This window comes from Acanthochromis polyacanthus, chromosome 20 (assembly GCF_021347895.1).
Source record: "Acanthochromis polyacanthus isolate Apoly-LR-REF ecotype Palm Island chromosome 20, KAUST_Apoly_ChrSc, whole genome shotgun sequence".
Taxonomy (NCBI): domain Eukaryota; kingdom Metazoa; phylum Chordata; class Actinopteri; family Pomacentridae; genus Acanthochromis; species Acanthochromis polyacanthus.
In genome coordinates, this window is record NC_067132.1 from 19795681 (window position 1) to 19815545 (window position 19865).

At 40.7% G+C, this 19865-nt stretch overlaps 2 protein-coding genes and 1 long non-coding RNA gene across 4 annotated transcripts in view; 2 read left to right on the forward strand and 1 right to left on the reverse strand.

Moving 5' to 3' along the window:
* The window catches only part of vill (villin-like), a 19296-nt gene extending 17728 nt beyond the window's left edge, over positions 1–1568 (forward strand). Inside the window, exon 20 of the mRNA XM_051940365.1 lies at positions 1090–1568. Within this exon, the coding sequence (XP_051796325.1) occupies positions 1090–1203 (114 nt within the window). The 3' untranslated portion in view covers positions 1204–1568. The remainder of the gene's footprint in view (positions 1–1089) is intronic.
* plcd1a (phospholipase C, delta 1a) lies at positions 1560–17745 on the reverse strand. Of its 2 annotated transcripts, none has more exons than XM_022209727.2 (15): positions 17521–17745; positions 12959–13117; positions 8730–8958; positions 8500–8629; positions 8182–8410; positions 7877–8078; positions 7265–7409; positions 6995–7147; positions 4606–4752; positions 4358–4514; positions 4145–4261; positions 3878–4056; positions 3019–3154; positions 2781–2930; positions 1560–2582 (listed from the first exon to the last, which is right to left on the reverse strand). In XM_022209727.2, the coding sequence occupies exons 1-15, from the start codon at positions 17549–17551 to the stop codon at positions 2491–2493; spliced, it is 2256 nt and encodes a 751-aa protein (XP_022065419.1). In that variant the 5' UTR covers positions 17552–17745; the 3' UTR covers positions 1560–2490. The 2 variants fall into 2 exon arrangements, with proteins under 2 accessions (XP_022065419.1, XP_022065418.2); XM_022209726.2 differs by lacking the exon at positions 17521–17745 and adding an exon at positions 16244–16449.
* On the forward strand, positions 16444–18261 carry LOC127531320 (uncharacterized). Its single transcript, XR_007938389.1, has 2 exons — positions 16444–16557; positions 17664–18261. It is a non-coding gene; the product is annotated as an uncharacterized LOC127531320 (long non-coding RNA).
* Positions 18262–19865: the final 1604 nt, after the last annotated feature.

Below are 19865 nucleotides of genomic sequence, written 5' to 3' on the forward strand. Positions count from 1 at the left end.
AACAGCCCCATAAATACAGGAAAAATAAGCACAGAAGGATGCAGAATAACTACAGAGACTTGAAACAATCACAAAAAGACTGGACACAGACACTGAATAATTATAGGGAGACACAAATCATCCTTAAAAAGATACAAAATGACTGCACAGAGAGACAAAACAACCACAGCAAAACACAAAATAACAACACAGAGACATGAAATGACAAAGAGAGACATAAACGCTCGCACTGAAACACAAACTAGCCACTAAGATATACAAAACAACCACTAAAAGGCACAAAATGCTACAGAGAGACACAAAACAACCACAAACATATATAGAGGGATACAGTGAGATATGAAATGACTGCAAAGAGACACAAAACAACCACAAAAATATACTAAATGACTATAGAGTCACAAAACAACCACAAAGACACAAAATGACTCCAGTTTGACACAAAACAACAACAAAATAAAACAAAACTACAGAGAAACACAGAATGACTACAGACACAGAACAACCACAAAAAGACACAAAATGAATACAGACACAAAATAAAACTCACACAATGACTACAGAGTGAAACAAAACAACCACATTAAGACACAAAATGATTACGTTTGGCACAAAACAACCACCAAAAAATACAAAACAGCTCCAGTGAAACACAACATGACTACAGAAAGGCACAGAACTAGTCACAAAAATGAAGAGAATAACTACAGTGAGACATTAAATGAATACAAAGAGGCATAAAACAACCAGAAAAGGAGACAAAATTACTACAGAGAAACAAAAACCAGCCACAAAAATACTTAGCATGACTGCAGAGATACAAAACAACCTAAAACAGAAATGCAATGACTCCAAAAACAAACAAAAAAACTGCAAAAAGGAATAGAAAATGACAACAAAGAGAAAATAAACCCACAAATAGACATAAAGCACAATGTCTCTTTTAGTGTGTGTTGATCCTAAATAAATAAGGGTGGAGACTCTTTCTCATACCCAGTGGTCTACTGTCTCATACTGTAACCTGATGTAATGACATACAGTGTACAGTGGAGGTCAGTCTAACTGCTCCGTCCTCTGCTCTGCTTGCAGGACTACCTGTCTGACGCGGACTTCGAGAGACTGCTCGGCACGACTCGCCTGGACTTCCACCGCCTGCCCAAGTGGCGCCAGAATGACTTGAAGAAGAAAGCAGGACTTTTCTGAGAAGGAGTCACTGTCGTACACTGTAAAACCTGCCTCAGTGGAACGCTGAGAAAACTAAGCCCAAACCAAACTGCTGTAGAGTAAATCGGAGAAACAAAGTCACACTTTGTCCAACCATCAGCTAAGTTATTATGATTACACGTTTAGCAGAATTAGCTTCTGAATACGATTGTGATATGAAGCATCTAATTTAAAGCACATGACTGATGCTTCCTTTTAAGATTATTTTAAATTGTGCTGCTTTATATTTAACTGTATTCTAAATGTTTTAAGCTGATCACACTATGCTATGCTACACATTATGATCACATGCCATGGCTAAATGAATCATCTTATACAATGAATAAACACAGAAAGGGGAGGGACTCGGGCTGGTTTTATTTGGCAGGTAGTGCAAAATGCAGATAAGTAATGACATACTGAAGGCACTGAGTCATTTATCATAGTAAAGTATGATACACTGAAACAACCTGTTTGATAAAGTGGATTAAGGTTTGTTATGTTCAGATCAGAAGCATGTGTGGGAAATTTACTTGATGTGCTCCTTATATTGTCAAAAAATATAAGTTTAAAGCATTTTTAGTCTGTTTGAAAGATATGTACAAGAACATAAAGCAGTCATTCAAATCATTTTGACAGAAGGGCAGAAGCACACAGACATACACATGGATACAACATTTACATTTTGAAATCTTATACTGAGCTACAGACTCATTATTATGGCATTAAGACTGGAGAGGTATAAATCAAAGTTTGTCCTAGTCTGATAAAGTATGAAAAAACAAAACAAGTCAGATGCTTTTTGCATTTCCTAACAAATACTTTGTTTTCATGAGGATGATTCATATGATCCTGAAGGAAGATGTCAGAAAGTCTAAAAGGATCTATTCAAAAATTACACGGCAAGTATCTTGTGCTGCAAATCACACAAAACTCACTTTACTTAATATATTCCTCCTCTGTATGGCAAACACAGTGTAATAGCTTCCTTGAAATAATCCCCTGCACTTCTCATTCACTGCTTTCACACACGCTTTCATTCATTCTTGCTTCGTTACAATACAGGAGCACTCAACCAAACCAGAAGTGTAAAAAAATCTAAAATTACACAACAGAAAATGTCACATGTAACCGTGAGTCAGCAGCTGTGGCTTGGCAATCCCAATAATGCTTTCTGCATTAAGATGCTTTTGAAATATTTGATCAGAGTTGTGTTATTTAGCTATAAAATCTAGTGGAGTTTGCTTTAAAAAAATGCTGTTGCTGGTGTTAAGGCTTTTTATGAGTCTACTGGGCGTCCAAGAGCATGAGATGCACAAAGAGTCCGGCGGAGCAGATGACGTCGCCTCTCTTGGTGAGCAGTGGGACGTGGCGATAACCTGGAAAAAAGAAGTTAGCTTGGTCAGCAAATGAGTCATAAGATCCGCACAAAGGAAACAAAAAGGCCACAATGAAAAATAATTCTATTTAAATCTGTGAAATGGTTCAACACCTTGATAGTTCAGTCATCACTCTCTTTGTCTACCATCCTGACACTTTAATACAGCAGATTGTCTGTAACATCTGGCCTTTCTTACCATTCTGTACACTGGTGAGCGGCAGACAGTACTGCCCGATGAGATCATTCTGGGATGTTGAGTCATAGTCCTCCACCACAAACCGCAGCATGGCCAGCTCCGGGACGTGGATGTCAAACTGGAAGTTCTCATTCCACATCGGGTTGAAGCCTGCAGGGATGGATTATGATGTAGATACTGAATATTTTTTTTATTTTCTTCGTGTACGAGCGACATTTCCTCTGTGTGTGACGCTCACCGTTGTTGTCAATGTGGTGCGTCTCCTTGCTGGCGTTGTCTGCAGGGACGCCGTGAATCTCCACTCTCACCAGAGGGTCCACGATGGATTTGTGTTTGTCCTTGTTGATTTTTGGTAGCTGCTGACCTGTGATCACCTGTAGTATTGTAGAAAAAAATGCATATAACAGAAGCAAAGATGCAGAATAAAATTTGCAGCAGAACAGAATCATGATCAGTCAAATACAAATTCAAGCAGAACGTCTGCACACAGTTAACATGATTAGTGGTAAAAAAAAAAAAAAAAAAGAACAAAAAAACCTTAAAATCTGCTATATTTATTTCACATTACTTTGCAAACTCTTATCATTTATCCAAAATATAATGAACTAATAATCAATGATCATATTTAATTTTATATTAACTAAAATTGTCTTCACCAGTTGCAACATTACCACAATTTGTATCTACAATTAAACTACAATAACCCTATACCATTGTGCAGAATGCATGCTTTTACTTAAACGATACTTTAAGGACATTTTCATGCTTTTCTACATATGTGTATGTGTACAGCCCAACTTTTATTTCTTGTACACAGTTGTTTTTCTACTATTACTTAAAGATCTGAGTACTTCTTTGGCCTCTGGTCATGGTACAAAAATGCTTCTGCAAATAGTTCCCCAGTAAGTGCAACCAAACAAGGAGGTAAACAATTTTTTCTCCAAACACTTGCCTTTGCCAATATTTTTTTTCCATTTATTTTGAGCAAGTTTGTGAAGCCTCAGGGGAAACAAGCAAATAGCACCGAATGCAAACAGAGCAGAAAACTCCCAAAGGGCAAGTCTAACAAACACCCATTTTTAGCAATAAACTCCCACCATGATGTAAAAGGTCTTCCGCTTCAGCCACGGCCCTTTGGCGAGTGTGTTGGGATCAAACTGAGAGGACAGGCTTCTCTGGAATTCAGGCTTCAGGATGTAGCCGCAAGTGCCATTTGTCAGAAACCGACCCTGGTTTAGCTGCATCTCCTTGGAGGGAGTCTGGAAGTTCAGCGCAACTAAAACCAAGTCAGAGAGAAAAGAGTGTGAAGCCATTGCTCTGCTTCTAGTGCACTGATGAGTTGGTTTCTCCTCGTTGGAACGTACCAATTTGACAGCCGACATTCCACATGGGTACAGGGTTGTAGTTGGAGGAGTTGGTTCTGGAGCCAGCAGGGTAGATCCTGCTCAGTTTGTCCATGTTGTGATGGATGTAGGCAGTAGCTACGAGAACACAATAAAACACTGATGCCTTAACAACAGTTTGCTAATGAGAAACCACATATAAGTTTGTTGTTTAAGTCTGACATGCCAGATTACCTGAGGTCTCCGCCAGGTTGAAAGCTTTACTCTCCTTAAAGGATGACATTTCATAGAAGCCTTGGCTGTCTTTGGCGTGCTCAAAGCCGTTGAAGTGAACACTCTTACAGTAGACGACGATGTCTGAGAGCTGTTTGGCAAGTTTGATCTTTGATTTCTGAAAGGAAACAGGACAAAGACCAATATGATGTAATAACAAAGATACATTTTAAAGCTTCCTACCGGTGCATTAGAAGCTTTAAACCCACCTTCGGGTTTGCTTTTTGGCCGTTCTCACAGTCTGCAGCCTCGTCCTCCTCTGACACTGTGCCTTCCTCTATGGTGTTGTTGTTGTTGAAGATTGCATCCAGTTTGTTCAGTCGCTTTCCCTTGATGAGGAACTTGCCCTTCAGCTCCTGCAGAGACAGACAAAATATGTTTTTATGTCACAGTGTATTAATGCAGGGAGGCACATTTTTTTCGATTTAATGGCCAAAAGCATGTGTTATTGGTGACTGCTGGCCACACCCTCGAAGCAGCCAATGACGGAAAGGAAAAGGTCCTGGAATGCACAATTAAAAGTTCCTTTGAGGCTAGCAACGCCACAGGCATTCATTCCATGGGCGCTACATTTGAAGCATTTTTTATTTCTGCTGTCTTTGTGTCTTTCTCAGAATTTGTTTTCCGCTCAGCTTGCAGATTTATTTTTTTTGCAAAGAGGAAAGATGAATAGAAAATTACAAGAAATATGACTGAAATGGAACAAGAAGAACTGAATCAAAGCTTTAAAAACTGCAAAGAGATGAAGAAAAGAAAAGGAAAGGATTAACTATCTAAAAGCCCTGTCACACTCTAGCGTATAGAGCCAGCGTATGAGGAACGTATAGAATATTTAGAAAAATTGGTTATACGCACAACTTTTCAGCGTATGAGGTCGATTTTTGGTTAATGACCGTTACAGTAATGTGAGCCTAGCGTACCGTCAGCCTATGAATAGCGTACGCATAGCGTATGTCAGCGTATGTCAGCGTATGTGATGTGATGTGTATTTGGACGTATACCAACGTATGAGTAACGTATATCAGCATACCTCCGACGTATGAGAAACGTATGCGGAACGTCAGCCTAACGTATGATGAGCGTACACAGCTGGTGATGTTGGGACCAACCCTGTCCAGCAGTTCATCATACATTTCTGGAGGCATGCGTAGGAAGTTCCTGAAGGCTCTCTGATCTTCATTTCTCATTAACCATAAGCTGGTCATAAAGGCCAAATTGACACAGCCTTCCGATCCAAGGTTTCACCCAGATTGCACGTCTCATTCTACGCCTTCTTCTTCTGTGTCTAGCATACTGAACTGCCAACTATAACAAATCTTGGTGATGTTGCAGCACAGCAACCTCCATCTCTGAACTGCTGGTACAAACTGATACAGATTTGGAAATGTGAGACTTTATATACCCCACATACGCTGGAAATACGCATGGGATAAGTTGGCTGTACGCTCAGAACACGTTAGGCATAAGTTGAGTACATTAGACTGTCATTAGAACTACCATTATAACCTTAGCCATTCGTTAGACACACGTCAGACACACGTTCATTATATGCTCCTCTAACACTAGGTTTCCTGACCCTCTCAATTTCAACGTATGAGAAGCGTACTCGACGTATGAGTAACGTACCTTCAGCGTACCTCTAGCGTGTTCAGAGTATGAGGAACGTATGAGGAGCGTAAAATGCATACGTTGGCATACGCTGAAAATTTTTGTGCATGTTCAAAAAATCTTTTGGCCGTCAGCGTACATCAGCGTACAGCGACGTACCCCGGCATAGTAGAAACGTATTCCAGCGTACCCCTAACGTGTTTCAGCGTATGCCCAAAAAGTTCATACGTTCCTAATACGCTGGCTCTATACGCTAGAGTAGGTGAATGAAATACGCTAGAACAACCAAAGTCCTGTTTGGAATTTTAACGAAAATGTTCTTAACCTGCACCAAAATTTAATGAGTTCTTTCTGTGCTCATGCTCCACCTCTGCACCATATTTCTTGAAATTCAGCCCAGTAATTTTCGCTTGCTGCCAAACAGACAACACTGATCACACACTTCCTTCAAAGCAGAACAAGACTAAAAGAATATGAAATGGCTGTGTGCACCCTTTACAGACCTGCACAAGCTCTAAACCCTCACACACGAATTAAACTCCACTGACAGACAACCTCTCTTATCACACAAGGCGTTTTCTCAAACACTCACTCTCGCCGCTATCAGATCTACCAGCAGCTTATTAGTTAATTAGCAACTGTTCTACAAGCGAGACAAGCCAATAAACGGCAAAACTGCTTTGTAGTACCTGCACACGGAGGAGGAGGAGCAGAAGCTGAAGATTGATGGTGTTTTGATTATGCCGTAGTGGTGCATTTGTTGCTCACATAATGAGGATGGGTTTTACTTAAATCTCATTAGCTTCCTTTCCCAGACAAATTTGCCAATCACATTAAAGTAAACAGGAACACGAAAAATCTGGCAGAGCGATTAATTAACTTAAGAGGTGGAATTTTAAGGAGTGGTTTTCCTCTCGGTGATTATTTTAGAGGATGTAAAAAGTGAGGCGCCACACATGGTGAGTACAAGGGGTCTTAGGAATCACACACCTCAGGCGAGGGGAAGTTGGTGGGCATGGTGTCGCCAAGGGGCTTTGTGACCAAAGCATCACCCAGGATGGAGATCAGGTAATGGGCCATGAGCTTCTGTTGCTCCACGCTGCAATGGTTCTCCAGCGACAGAATCACTGGGTAGTCAGACGTCTGGAAAACAAAGAAAGCAACGTTAAGGTGAAGCTTCTGACTTGATCCGGTGCAATGCAGTCACCAATCAGCCGCCTGATACATCCAGTCCCACAGGTGTTAAAACGTCCCACGTACTTTGAAGGCGTAGTCTTTGATGGCGCTGATGACATCTCTGAAGAGCACTTTGGATGTGATCGTGTAGCCGTGATAAATGACAGGCTCTCCGTTAGCGCCGTCCCAACAGTCCAGCTCCACACAGCGGCAACTCTTTGTCAGCGCTCTGCAAGGGAAGAAAACAGCCATGACCACCGACACACCACACAGATCTCTGTTGGTCTTTTTACATCACATGCCTCCAATAAAATTCCTGCTTTTAAGATGAACGCCCTTTGAGATAGGCTAACACAAACCTCGAGATTTCAATTTGTGTACATCATTCAGGCCAACTGGATGCAGACACTGAAATCACAAAGATTTGGATCTGGAAATCTGAATTTCTTCTAAAATTATTGTTAAGAATATGTTGTTAGTGCTAAAACATGCAGGTGCAAGAGGAAACAACTTTATTCTTTATCACGAGTCTTTATTCCCTAAATCTACAAGCTGTTTAGGTGCAACAGCATGTGCAAAAAGTACTTGTAGTTCCTAAGGCTACCTCGTTGAAAAGGGTCAACTACCTAAGATCCATAGTGAGAAAAATTGGAAAAAGTTCACCGTCAAGCAGCTTTTTATATGAAAAATAGTTACTTTATGTAGGCTTCCGTGCTGCTGGGCCCTTTGAGCTGGTCTTCCATCAGGTATGTGTTGTGTGAGGAGGAGATGTAGTAATGGTTGAGGGGCTGGCTCATGTCCTGATACACAGGTATGTGTGCTGGGTTCAGGATGGATCCCTCCTCATGGTGCAGATACATCAGGAAGCCGTCTTTGGTCATGTGCTTCTTCTGCTTTGCTGTACAGATGATGATGGGCATGATAAGTGGAATGTGACCTGCAAAACGAAGCTCTAATACTATGTCAACAGTGTAAATGATCCTGATTCAACTGAACTCTACCTGTTTCGTCCACCTCGTATTTCTCGATCAGCTTGGAAGCGTCCTCCACCGTCGCATCCTCCCTTTGCTCATTCAGCAAGAAGTTGAGAAGATCTCTGAGGCTCATCTGGCCTTGTGCTTGAGCGTATTTGCCGTAGATCACGTCGATCTCCTCGCGGTGAGTCAACAGGTCGTAGAAGTGTTTGATCTCTGCGCCTTCAAGGGAGCCTGAATTGGACTTGTCACATTTCTATATAACAGACACAACAGGGTTGAATTGTGATCATCAAATGTGCTCGACATCATGGATCATGAATGAAATTTCCGAGAGCAGCTCACCTTAAAAATCTCCTCCGCGTACATGTCATCGACCTCAACATTGATCTGTCGCAGAAAGTGCTTCAGCTCCTTCAGCGTCATCTTGTTGTCTTCATTCTTGTCGGCTTTCCGCATGCAGTTGATTATCCAGCTGATATTTAGATGTAAGGATTTGGTTATCACGATATCCCTACCCCAAAAAAACTAACAAACCATAGACATGCAAACACATTTCACTTTGTTTAGGATACTGTTCACTCTTCTGCTGGCGGCTGAGGTTGCCGATGGTCCTCTTTACCTTTTCCAGGCTACTGACCCACCGATTAGCCTCCTCCACACTGACTGCCATCAGGTCCAGATTCTTCTTGCGGCCCTTGAAGATGATGGAGAAGCATTGCTCTTCAACGCTGGGGTCGGTGTGTTTTTTGAGGCCCTCAGACTGACGGCCTTTGCGCACTGATTCAATGTCATCGATGGAGACTGTTTGGACAACAGGGTGTTTGTTAGAACCACAGTTTTCAGTCTGTTATCCTTAGACGAACAGTACTTCCTTAGACAAGTCAGTATCTTGTGGTAGCAGAGTTTTTCTCCCAACGTCAACCGTTTTTACATGTTATAACAGGAAGGCTTTTGTTGTCTGTGTGGTCATTAATTTCCGTGGCCTCGCTCACAAGTCTACAGGAAGAAGCCTATTTCTTCTGACCGACAACCATTGATCATGTGAAATTTTCTGTAAGATGAAGTCAAAGTTTAATTTTATGCAACAATGCCAGATTTTGGCTAAATGACAGCAGCAGAACAAGACAAAACATGGACCTAGTAGTTAATGGCGAATGTGTTAGCAAACTGTTCCATATTTACACATCCAGCAGAGAGACAACAACATTAGCAGTCATTTGTAGTAGTGTTTTTGGCCATCCAATGTGGTAAGTAGCTGCTAAACACTCCACTGTGTGCACCGGTTAGTCGCTAGTCTGTCTGTTGTTTGGCACAGTGTGGGCAGTGTGCAGCCTATCAGGGCTTTATCAGTAAAAACAGTTGTCTGCTGCTAAAAATAGATGTAAGGATGAAGCACAACAGTGACTTTATGAGGCATAAAGCCAAAACAATGAGCTGGAAGATGCTAAAATGCTGAACAGAGCTGAGAGGGGCAGCAGAGTCGGGCGATAATTTAAGATAAATATTTCTTGATTGCAATTACAAATATTTCTCCTCCATTCTAGTGATTCCACTGAGGATCCAAAAAGAAAATGGGTGAAGTTACATAACAGCCTTCTTGTCTTATGAAATGCCCAGCTGCAAAATGCATTACTGAATCTTGTTTATCAACAAAACTGAATTGTGCAATTTTGGCCAAACAGACTTGAGATTTTAAAGTCCTCTGAGGGCTCCGCTGTGGCTGCTCCAGCATTGTGTTGTTATCTGCTGATGCGTTGGCAACCAAAACACATTCCACGGAGATTTCATTACTGCATTTTGCAGCAGTTTGAAGTAATCCGGCCTCCTCTTCATCTTCTCGTCTTACAAACAGGCAAACATGGGCAACGTACGCGCTCATAAAATGCTTCAATCAACATTTCCAGGGCTACAAATATTTTATCACCCACACAAAGACAACATATACTGCAGGTCTGTGCACACGCAGTCTATTTAGGCCCATACATTGGAGGCCAGCTCTTTTGTTGAGCAGCTTAATGTACGGAAGAGCATGCACTACCACGCATGATGTAATCACGCTAAATGGCGACAACCGCCCTTGTAACAAAACACCAAAGACTACAGGCTTAGTTAAGAGGCCATATGTCATAGCTGGGCTACAATCACAGTGTTTATACCCTTCACATCCCGACCCTAGAGAGCCTAATAAAGAGCGATGATTGTTCCTCTGAGAATCAGAAACTATTTGGGGCAGGATAAATCTAAAGGTCAGGCTAGTTGGAAAAGAAAAACACAGCACTTGAGGAGGTGGTGTGGTAAAACACACCCAAGTTTGAGCCCAACCTAAGTTGACTCCTTGGCGAACAAAATACCTCGAACGCGCTCACCAGAATGGGAGTGTTTGTTTAATCTGTGCGTGCACATTACCTCCAATAAAGCAGAAGAAAAGAGAGCAAAGGCTGTGAATTTGGACCAGTTTCAGAGAATCCAATCTGGAGAGACTCACCACAATGTCCGAGTCATGTCATCCGTGTCACGCAGGCATTGCTTGAATACCACATGAAATTTTACACAAAGAGAGTACTGTAAGTGCCTAACAAAGTTCATGCTGCTGTTTGGAAAAAATTCTTTTCTCCAAAGGGAAGAAACAGACGAGATTCAGTAGTTGGAGGAAGTGTGAAGTTGGAGGGTGGGTCAGTGTGGGTGGAGAGGCCTAACCTGCAGGTTAATGTTCACCTTGTCCTTGACTTCAATGTGATTTTGAAAATCTGGCCCAAAATATACTTTGAGGAATGGAATGAAAACACATACTTACACTATCTGTTAGAGTCATGTGAGCCCATGAACACCGTTTAGTCAAATTCTGATCTGAGAAGTGTGTAAAAAAATGACCTCACAACTACCTGAAGTGAACCTGTTTGCCTTGTGTTCAAGTGAAAATGACCGAAAGTCTGAGTGAGGAAATGAAAAACACTGGATGACATTGAAAAAAGACAGACCAATAAAACAGAGATTTACAGAGATCTATTGGCTGTAATAAGACATGCTCAGGAGTGGAGCACTTTTCTGTCCCTCAGTGATTGATTATTGATGATTTACAACCATTACATATAAGCATGTAGGACTGAGTACGAAAAAATCATTGTCTGGAGAAGAGATAAACAACGCATTGACTAATTAATCAGTCAAGTGATACAGAAGTAACTTTCAGCTATTTGGATAATTAGTGTATTGCATTAGCTATTTTTAAAGCAGAGATGCTATAATAATCTGTCCTTTTTCTAATTTCTTAGTCTGGTATGATAATGTAATGTTTTGATAAAACTCAAATTTAGCTTTTGTAAACTTAGGCGCTGGGAATTTGTTATGGGAATTATTTTTAGCTGTTTTCTGCCACTTGATAGATATAACAAATACCTAACAGCTGTAGCTCTAGTCCACAGCATCTAATAATGGAAAGAGTACACATGTTTATGTATAAGTTAATCAGATATTTCCTGATGTAAACTTAAAAAATAGGGTAGTTCTCTGGCCTATTTTCATGTATGAAACAAGAATTAAAACATTTTATTGCAGATATTGGAAAATTTACAATCAGGTGTCCTGATATTGAGTCAAATCAAGTTAAATTTACGTCTGAAGTGTAAAATGCAAGATCTGTCTCAGATATTTTAAAGTATCCTCAACGTATGACACCTCTGGATAAAGAAAAACTTCACAGAAAGGGAATCCCACTTCCAGGATTGACAATAAGCAAAAGGAAATGTGTGTGAAATGTAGGGTGAAATAGAAGTTCTAAAAAGATTGATAACATAACACCAACTTCTTATAATAAGCACACTAAAGCAGTGCTCTTACTTTGTGTTTTTCAAGCAGACAAATTACACTTCAGTGAAGCCGAGCAGCAGATGGATCTCAACAAAAAAGCGTCTGAAACAATACAAGCTGTCCTCCCACACTCTCTTACCTTAACCAAAGCTCTTCAGAGCTGTTTGGTAAATGTGGCTGTGCTGAAGCCCACAGGAAGGCAATAAAAAATGCAGCTTATTTCCGTAAACAAGGAAATGACTGTGAACCAAAGGCCTGTCTCGAAGCAAGTGGGGTCATGTTAAAAAAACATGTGTCTGGGCAACATGGCGGCAGAGTGGTAATGCTACATGAGTGTTGTCAAGACGTGAGTCCCTGGTTCGAATCCCGAACCCCCCAGACCCTCAACTGCACTTTCTTCCCTTTCTCTATAAAGACAGGAATTCCAAAAAAGATCATCTAAAAGAACCAACAACAAAACAGCCTGTCTGTTGTGTTCTCAGTGTTTGTTCAAGGCGCAGGCTCGGGGCAGAGGTTATCAGCCCCCGTAGCAGTAACTGTTGCTGGGATGGGAGGGAAACCTGAGCTGCCAGAGACACAGATAACATATAGACATTCACACTCTGATAGTGGATCACTGAACCACAAATCGAAGGACAATAATCTCTCTCTCACACACATGGACAAACATACAGTGAGGATCCACACTAGGGTTTTCCAGTTTGACTTTGGCCGCGCCACACTATCTGTGTGAGCTGTTTCCGTTCCACCACTTATTCTCCACCTCTAGTGGGATTTGAGGGGTGTGTTTGTGCTGTAAGGCAAGAAGCCATTGTTCAGATCTGAAAGAAGAGCTCCCCAAGTTGACAGCATAATAACGAAAGGCTGCGCAGGTCAACAAGACAGGAGGATGTCGCCGGCACAAGTACAATAACATTACTGAAACCAGGATGCAGAGCTTCTGTTATTCCTCTCATTTTTGTGCATTTTAAATGAAGTTTGAGACACCACTCACAGGTCTGGTTTCGCCTGAATGTCTTCTTAGACTCATGCCACAAGGTCCTGCAGTCTTCCTGCAGTTTGTAGAAGCGATTCTTCTTCCAGGAGCTGGAGCGAATCTTGACCAGCTCACCGCCGATCAAAAGGAACTGGAGGTCTGCGTCTCCTTCCAAACCTGCAGGAGTGGTGACAATTAGAGGAACGCAGGTTTTATAAGTAAATGTGCTTTTTTGTGTTAGATATCGCAAGAAGAAAACACCGGTATTTTCAGTAAAGTTTTTTCTTACTTTCAACCCATAAATGGGGTAAAAAAAAAAAAAACATTTATTGATATATGTGTGTTGGGAGCATCATTAGTTTTGGCCTTTTATAGGATTTAATTACATTGTGAAGACAGCTTTATCCAGTAAGGAGCCTGCTTATACAATACCATCAGACTTCTTCTTGCTTTCCGTTCTTTATACCTTGAAGCATAAATGTTGTTTAAGTCCACTTATAGCCCTAGTTTGTGTTTACCACCAGGGACAGTTAACAAAAATATATCATATAGTATAAAATGTATCACATTTTATGCTTCAAATGTTTGTTTTTAACTCAATTTAATACTTTAAACTCATTTTATTTGGTGCTGCACCATGGTGACATGAAGTGGTGACTGATAAATTGTATTTTCAGCATCACCGCAATATGAACATACAATAAAGACATTTTATTAACATAGCAAAGTGTTTTATTCTCATGTGCATGCACCCCAGTGAGTCATCGGCTTCCCTCAAATAAATTGCAACTGTGAGGTTCGCTTGGAAAATGTGATGGGATGTATTAGGGAACAAGTAAAATTAAACTGCTTTCCTTTTTAGTTACAGTGTCTTATTTAAATGAATGTTCTGCTAAATTGTTGAGGTATTAATGTGCAAATGGTGGAAGAACAGCATGTTTTAAATGTTTCACCTCTTCAGTGTTTGAGATCTATGTTAAATGTGCCCTTACTTATGTTGAAAGACACATTATCTATAAAGCTAATATGCACACATCGCTATTTGTTTAAGTCATATTGTCATCACAATATTGAACAATGTTCTTGCATGCACATTGCAGATTCTCTTCATATCATGCAGGCCAAGCAACATGCTGTTCCTTAACGCCTTCTTAACTCTCTGAGCTCAGCACTGGGCAGCTTTAAATAAATGTGCAATAATGCAGATGTTTTAATACACTTGAAGCATTTTAACTGGTGTTAGATGTTGCTGCCAATTACCTAACTAAGTACTTAAGTTTTATCCATTGTGTTCTTATGCGTTACACTTTATTTAGCTTTACTCATTTGTTTTAAGCTTTTATGTTTTTTATGGGTTAGACTGTAGCTGTGTAACTTGTTTTATGTACTGTGGGCTCCACTGTGCTTGTGCCAAGACAAATTTTAATAAATGAAGTTGACATGACACTAAATAGTGAATCTTGCATCTTGCAAGTGTTACTCTCAAGTCTGAGCACAGTCAGCTGTTCAATGTGCGATCCAGAGTCCTGTCAAAGTCATTTTGTTTCCCACACTACCTGTTCCCCTGCGCTCAGCTGTACAGTGCACAACACACAACAGTTCAGATGAGCAGTGCCAGTGGCTTATCATCCAGGTGCAGCACTTTGCTGAGCAAGGCTTTCTTGGGAAGGGTGTGTATTATCTGCTGAAAATATGATTCACGAGTCCTGTAAGACACTGTGTGAAACCACAACAGGCACAGTGCTGGTGAGACGATGTTTATGTGTATTTTCCATCTGTGCAGATATTTATGAGGCAACGCTCGTGTTTGTCAGTGTATGTGGGTGGGATTATACGCAGCTTTAAGTTTAAAATGATCGCTGAATGTGATACTAGTGGCGAGCAAAGAGCATCTGAGAATAAGTATCTACAACTCAGCTGGGAATGTGGGCAGGAACGCAACATTACAGACATTTTTTCCCCCCCAGATTGTACCACAAGCTCACAGAGATTGTTTATGAGTCTCTGGCCTCCCGGCAGACAGGGAGGAGGACCAGGCAGGGCAGCTCCACAGTTCCAACACCGCCTCTGCTCTGTCAGGCTTTCTGACTGGGGGGCTTAACGGCGTCAGTCTAAAGTGTCACTTTCTGCTTGTTTGTCAAGTCCTTTTTCTTGTAATCTACTTTACCGTGAAAAAGAACCGCGAATACGTTTCTTACTTGTGACACTTCCCAAATCATAAAAGTGAGTGAGTCACTGTTTTTTTTCTCAGCAGTAATCAGTTTCAGATGCAAGGAAATGGAAAGGAGTGATTCTGAACTCACAGTATGCTCTGAGGCAAGCTAGGGCAAGAAAATACCAAGAATTAGAATCAAATGTCAGGGAGTGATGCCTTCGAGGCACTAGATAATGATAACGGTTCACACACACTGACACTGACAAGGATCTAGTGTTCTACAATTGGGCACAACACAACACTCTGCTTTACATGTATTCGGAAGAAGCCACTAATGATCAGTGTGAGACTACTTACACAGTCCCATTTAAAAAACTGACACATGGCAATGTGAGTGTAAGACATGAGAGGCATAAAACATTTATATTCCTCATGAGTCAAGTTTAGGAGGTGGCATTTGAAGCAAAAATGCAGTTCATAGAGGATCTGCTCAGGAGACTAAGAATAAGTTTACACTTTTCACAGATCATGATACTGAAATGAAGCCCAATAATAATAGCTGCAGAAAATTAGTGCTTCTACATTGGAAGGTTGAATTTCGCTCATATGCGCTCTTGTAGTTTCATTCATTCACTTTATGATAGCTGACCCTTATTACCATGGTGTTCTCTAATTCAGGATGACTAAAAAACAGAAGACCATGTGCTGTTCTGTCCAAAAAGGGGAAAAAACAAGAGACAGGAGACAAGACCACAGGATTTCCCCTGAGCTCATCAAGTTTTTAAGGCTTCTGTTTGTCCCTTCATTTGAAAGACAGAAAATGTAACATCAAGTCACTTTCAACCGCAAAGTCCCCTGTTCTGCAGCTGCCTCTGACTTGTCATCGTGGCACAAAGGAAATAATTCGTCGCTCCAGGCAACGAGGAGTGTGAGTACAATGCATATGTTTCCTCCAGGTAACACCAGCGTAAGTTTTGACCTGCTATTTGTAATTAGAGATCAATTCAAGATTGAGATCTATCCCCAAATCCAAGTTATCCAAACATCGCCCGTACGCGTCTGTGCGCGCCCCTGCCTGTCTGTGTTGGCAAAATAACCAAACGCGCACGTCACGTCTCGGGCACATTTGCACCTTTCATGGGACTCACCTAGGCGTTTTCCATTCTCTTGTGCGACTTTTCTCAGCTGCTCCTGCAAAGCCTCTTCCTGGGATTTTGTCCTTTTCGGACGTTTGTGTAAACAAGACATCGTAAACAAACTTTTTATAACTGTATAAAAATATATACCCAGTCGGTGTTTAATCCCTGCTCGGTGTGCAAGAGGAGCAAGCACCACGAAGTTCTCCCCTCATGGGGCGGGTCTAAACTCATCTACTGCACTGTTATAGCTGCTATATTCCCTGCAGCGGTGACTGTCCAACGGTGCGCATTTTGGAGACGACTTTACGCACCATCGGGGGAAGGTTTGTGCAATTTTATTTCAATTTTACTCTCATTTTGTTGCTAAAATCTTCATTTGAGTGGGTCTGGACGACTTTGACACACATATTTTAGACAATGACAACACTATTAGTCACTCCAAGGAAGTATTTCCCGTTTTTAAAAGAATAAAAAGACGCACTGCCTACATTATACCATTTGTAACTATGCATAAAAGCAACTTTTAAGTCAGTGAATCTTTCTTTTTGAACTCTCCTGCATAACCTACTACGGTATCTAAACACAATTACAATCCGCAGTATTATTTACATCCATTCTCATTGACCCCATGGGCTGTGAAATAGCGCCACCCTATGGGAGAAATAAAAGTGCAGACATGAGTTCATTGGGCTTGAAATTGGACATGAACACAAAATCGAAATGTTTCATAAGTCTGTCTGCATGGATAAATTGTACAATGACTCCACTCCATTCTTTAAAATCTCTGCAGTTCACTGATTTTTACTAGAAAATGCTCGAAAACACAACTGACTATAGCTGGAAATTACAGCGAAATATGGGATTGTGACTCCTGAATACCACCAATAGTCTCCTGTTTTATGAATCATAACATTCCCCTGGCAACAGAAACGGCAAACAGAAGCAGGGCCCCCACCCTGAACTTCTGAAGGACACATTTGCTGTCAAGATAAAGCAGGAACATGAAATTGGGAAGTAAAAATCTGGTGTCTGAAAACCACATAAATAGTTTAAAAGCAGTGATTTGTTTCCACATTTTGCCTTCTATAAAATCCCATTTGATTTGTGTTTGTGAGGATCTGTCTGTATGCTTAGTGAGTTATTAAAAAGACCAAACTTTTCATTCACACATGAACATAAGTGTACTATTCCACTACATGGCACAGATGGAAAACATTAACAATAGGTGTGCTCTTGAATATAAGTAATAAAGTTGTAAATCTGAGCTCCGCCACTGATCGACTCACCATGTCTTCCAGCGGTACCGTTTGCCTCCATTCTGATTACAGTCAAAATGAATCACCGTGCCAAAGTCCTCTTCTCCTTTCCAAGTCGCTGTACGTCAGGACTGATCCCGACCATAAAACTTCTCTGTTTGTCCTGTTCGCAGGGAAAATCCAGCCGGCATCCCCCTCCGAGCAGACACACAGTGCGCAGTTAACCCATCAGCCTCTTATATGCTCTGAGTCCACACCCACAGCAACACCGGTCTGACAAGTATGCCACTGTGTCTGCTCTTGTGACTTTCATTCAGCTCCCTGCCAAGTGGAAACTACACCTTTGGAAGGAATTCTCCCAACATTGCCTAAAAATAAACACTTGCACAAGGTCCAGTGTTGATACGTGTGTGCTGGTGTGAGGTTTCGCGGTGTTGCAGTTACACTTGCTTAATGCTGTTGTGTGATTTCATGTGGCATTCTGGAGTCTTAAGTATGATTTGATGTGTTTAGGGTGTTGTCCCGGTCGGGTACAGACTTGCCATTTATATTTACAGTCCTGTGTGTTCTCTCACATCTATCTTTTTGCACTACAGGGTTAAAACTGTCATCACACCGCATCACACCACAACTCTTGTCCTCATTGCTGAAATACCTGATGTTTTACAGCATGTCAGCCAACTTATGGTGACTAAAAGCATCAATCCTTAACAGTACAATGCTTGAATGAGTGATGATGAATGACAAATAAAGATTAAATACACAAACGAAGCAGATTCTGGTTCACATACGTGCATAATCAGTCTTTTGTGGATGTAAAAATGCTTTTTTCTGGCTACTGACCAGTTGTATATAAAGTGGCAGGACACTTTGAAGTACGAGTAGGTAAACAGTGCTTGTGGTTTGGATGCACAGAGTCCTGTTCATTGTTGGAATGTAATATATGAGGGCTCTGACAGATCCCTCTTTGTGCCTCTCTATTATCTGTGCCTGCCAGCTTGTTCTGTCCCATGAACTCTTGTGCTCCGGCAAGTCTTGTGAATAAAAAAAGCGCTTAGGCTGGCAAACCACGAGGAGGTACAAAGTGAGCTCAACAATTGCCTCTTTGAGAATCCCACTTCAGCAGTGCATGAGCTGATCAACACAGTCAATGATTTTGTTTTGGAAGTCTTTGGATCATATCTATTGACTTTCATATATATTATAGTTTTGTGCAGGAGCAATGCTGTTTGCATACAGACAAATGCTCGGCCTCGTCTCCACAATGTTTTGAAAAGCACTTTGCATGACACAATCTGCTGAAACCGCTTGTCATTTTTCATGACCTGTTTGTAATTCTGCTTTGTACAAGAACAGCCAGCATTTATTTTCATGGAAAGAAACCACATGTGTCTGACACAGACAGAGCCACACCTCATTTGACAGTACAACATGCGGGTTGTGATCTTTGCATCTAATCTCACGTGGGAGTAAGGTTCAGACTGTTGAGCTGGCTTGATGCTGCAGAAAATCAATGTCAGGAATCTTTATTAAGTTAAAATATCTCAAATAAGTGAAGTAAATTCATATTTACCACCAATTGCGTGTAACATGTGTGTCTTATGTAAAACTTTAGATTTTAAAAATCAAGTGATGAGTTGAATGAATTGAATTGAAGTCATTCAACTCATCACTGATCATTAAGAAAACAAGAGACTCAACAAATGTATTACATTATTGCCATTTCAAATCAAATCAAATCAAATCAACTTTATTTATATGGCACTTTTCATACAATAGAGTAACACAAAGTGCCTCACAGAGAATAAAAACAAAAACAACACAATACAAAACACTGTGAAAAACCCGAAACCTTCCACCCTCCAACAAATATACACACAGATACACAATCACATATACATTCACACACATACGTAGACATACAAACAGACATACATACCCACACACAAACATACTGACATACACACACCCACATACACCATCTGTCATTTCAACATGTAATAATAGGAATTTGGTTCAGAGACTTCCCTTAAATAAAAATCACTCAAAACTACCACAACACATACATTTACTACACTGATGCATAAGACAAAGGATTAAAAAAGTGACAAAAATTATATTAAAATGAATAAATAATAAGGTAAACGGAAAAATGATTCTCAAGGGAATGTTATGAGCACTGAAGACCAGCTGTCATTGCATACAGCATTACAATGTCGATTCAGACAGCATGGGAACTTGTTTTTTTCAGTTACTCTGATCAGTTTAATGTCTAATATTTCAATAGCACATGCAACATTTTATTTGCATTTCACTTTTATGTACAACTTTGTCAATGTAATGTGTGATATTTCGTTTTTATCCAAATTTTCAGG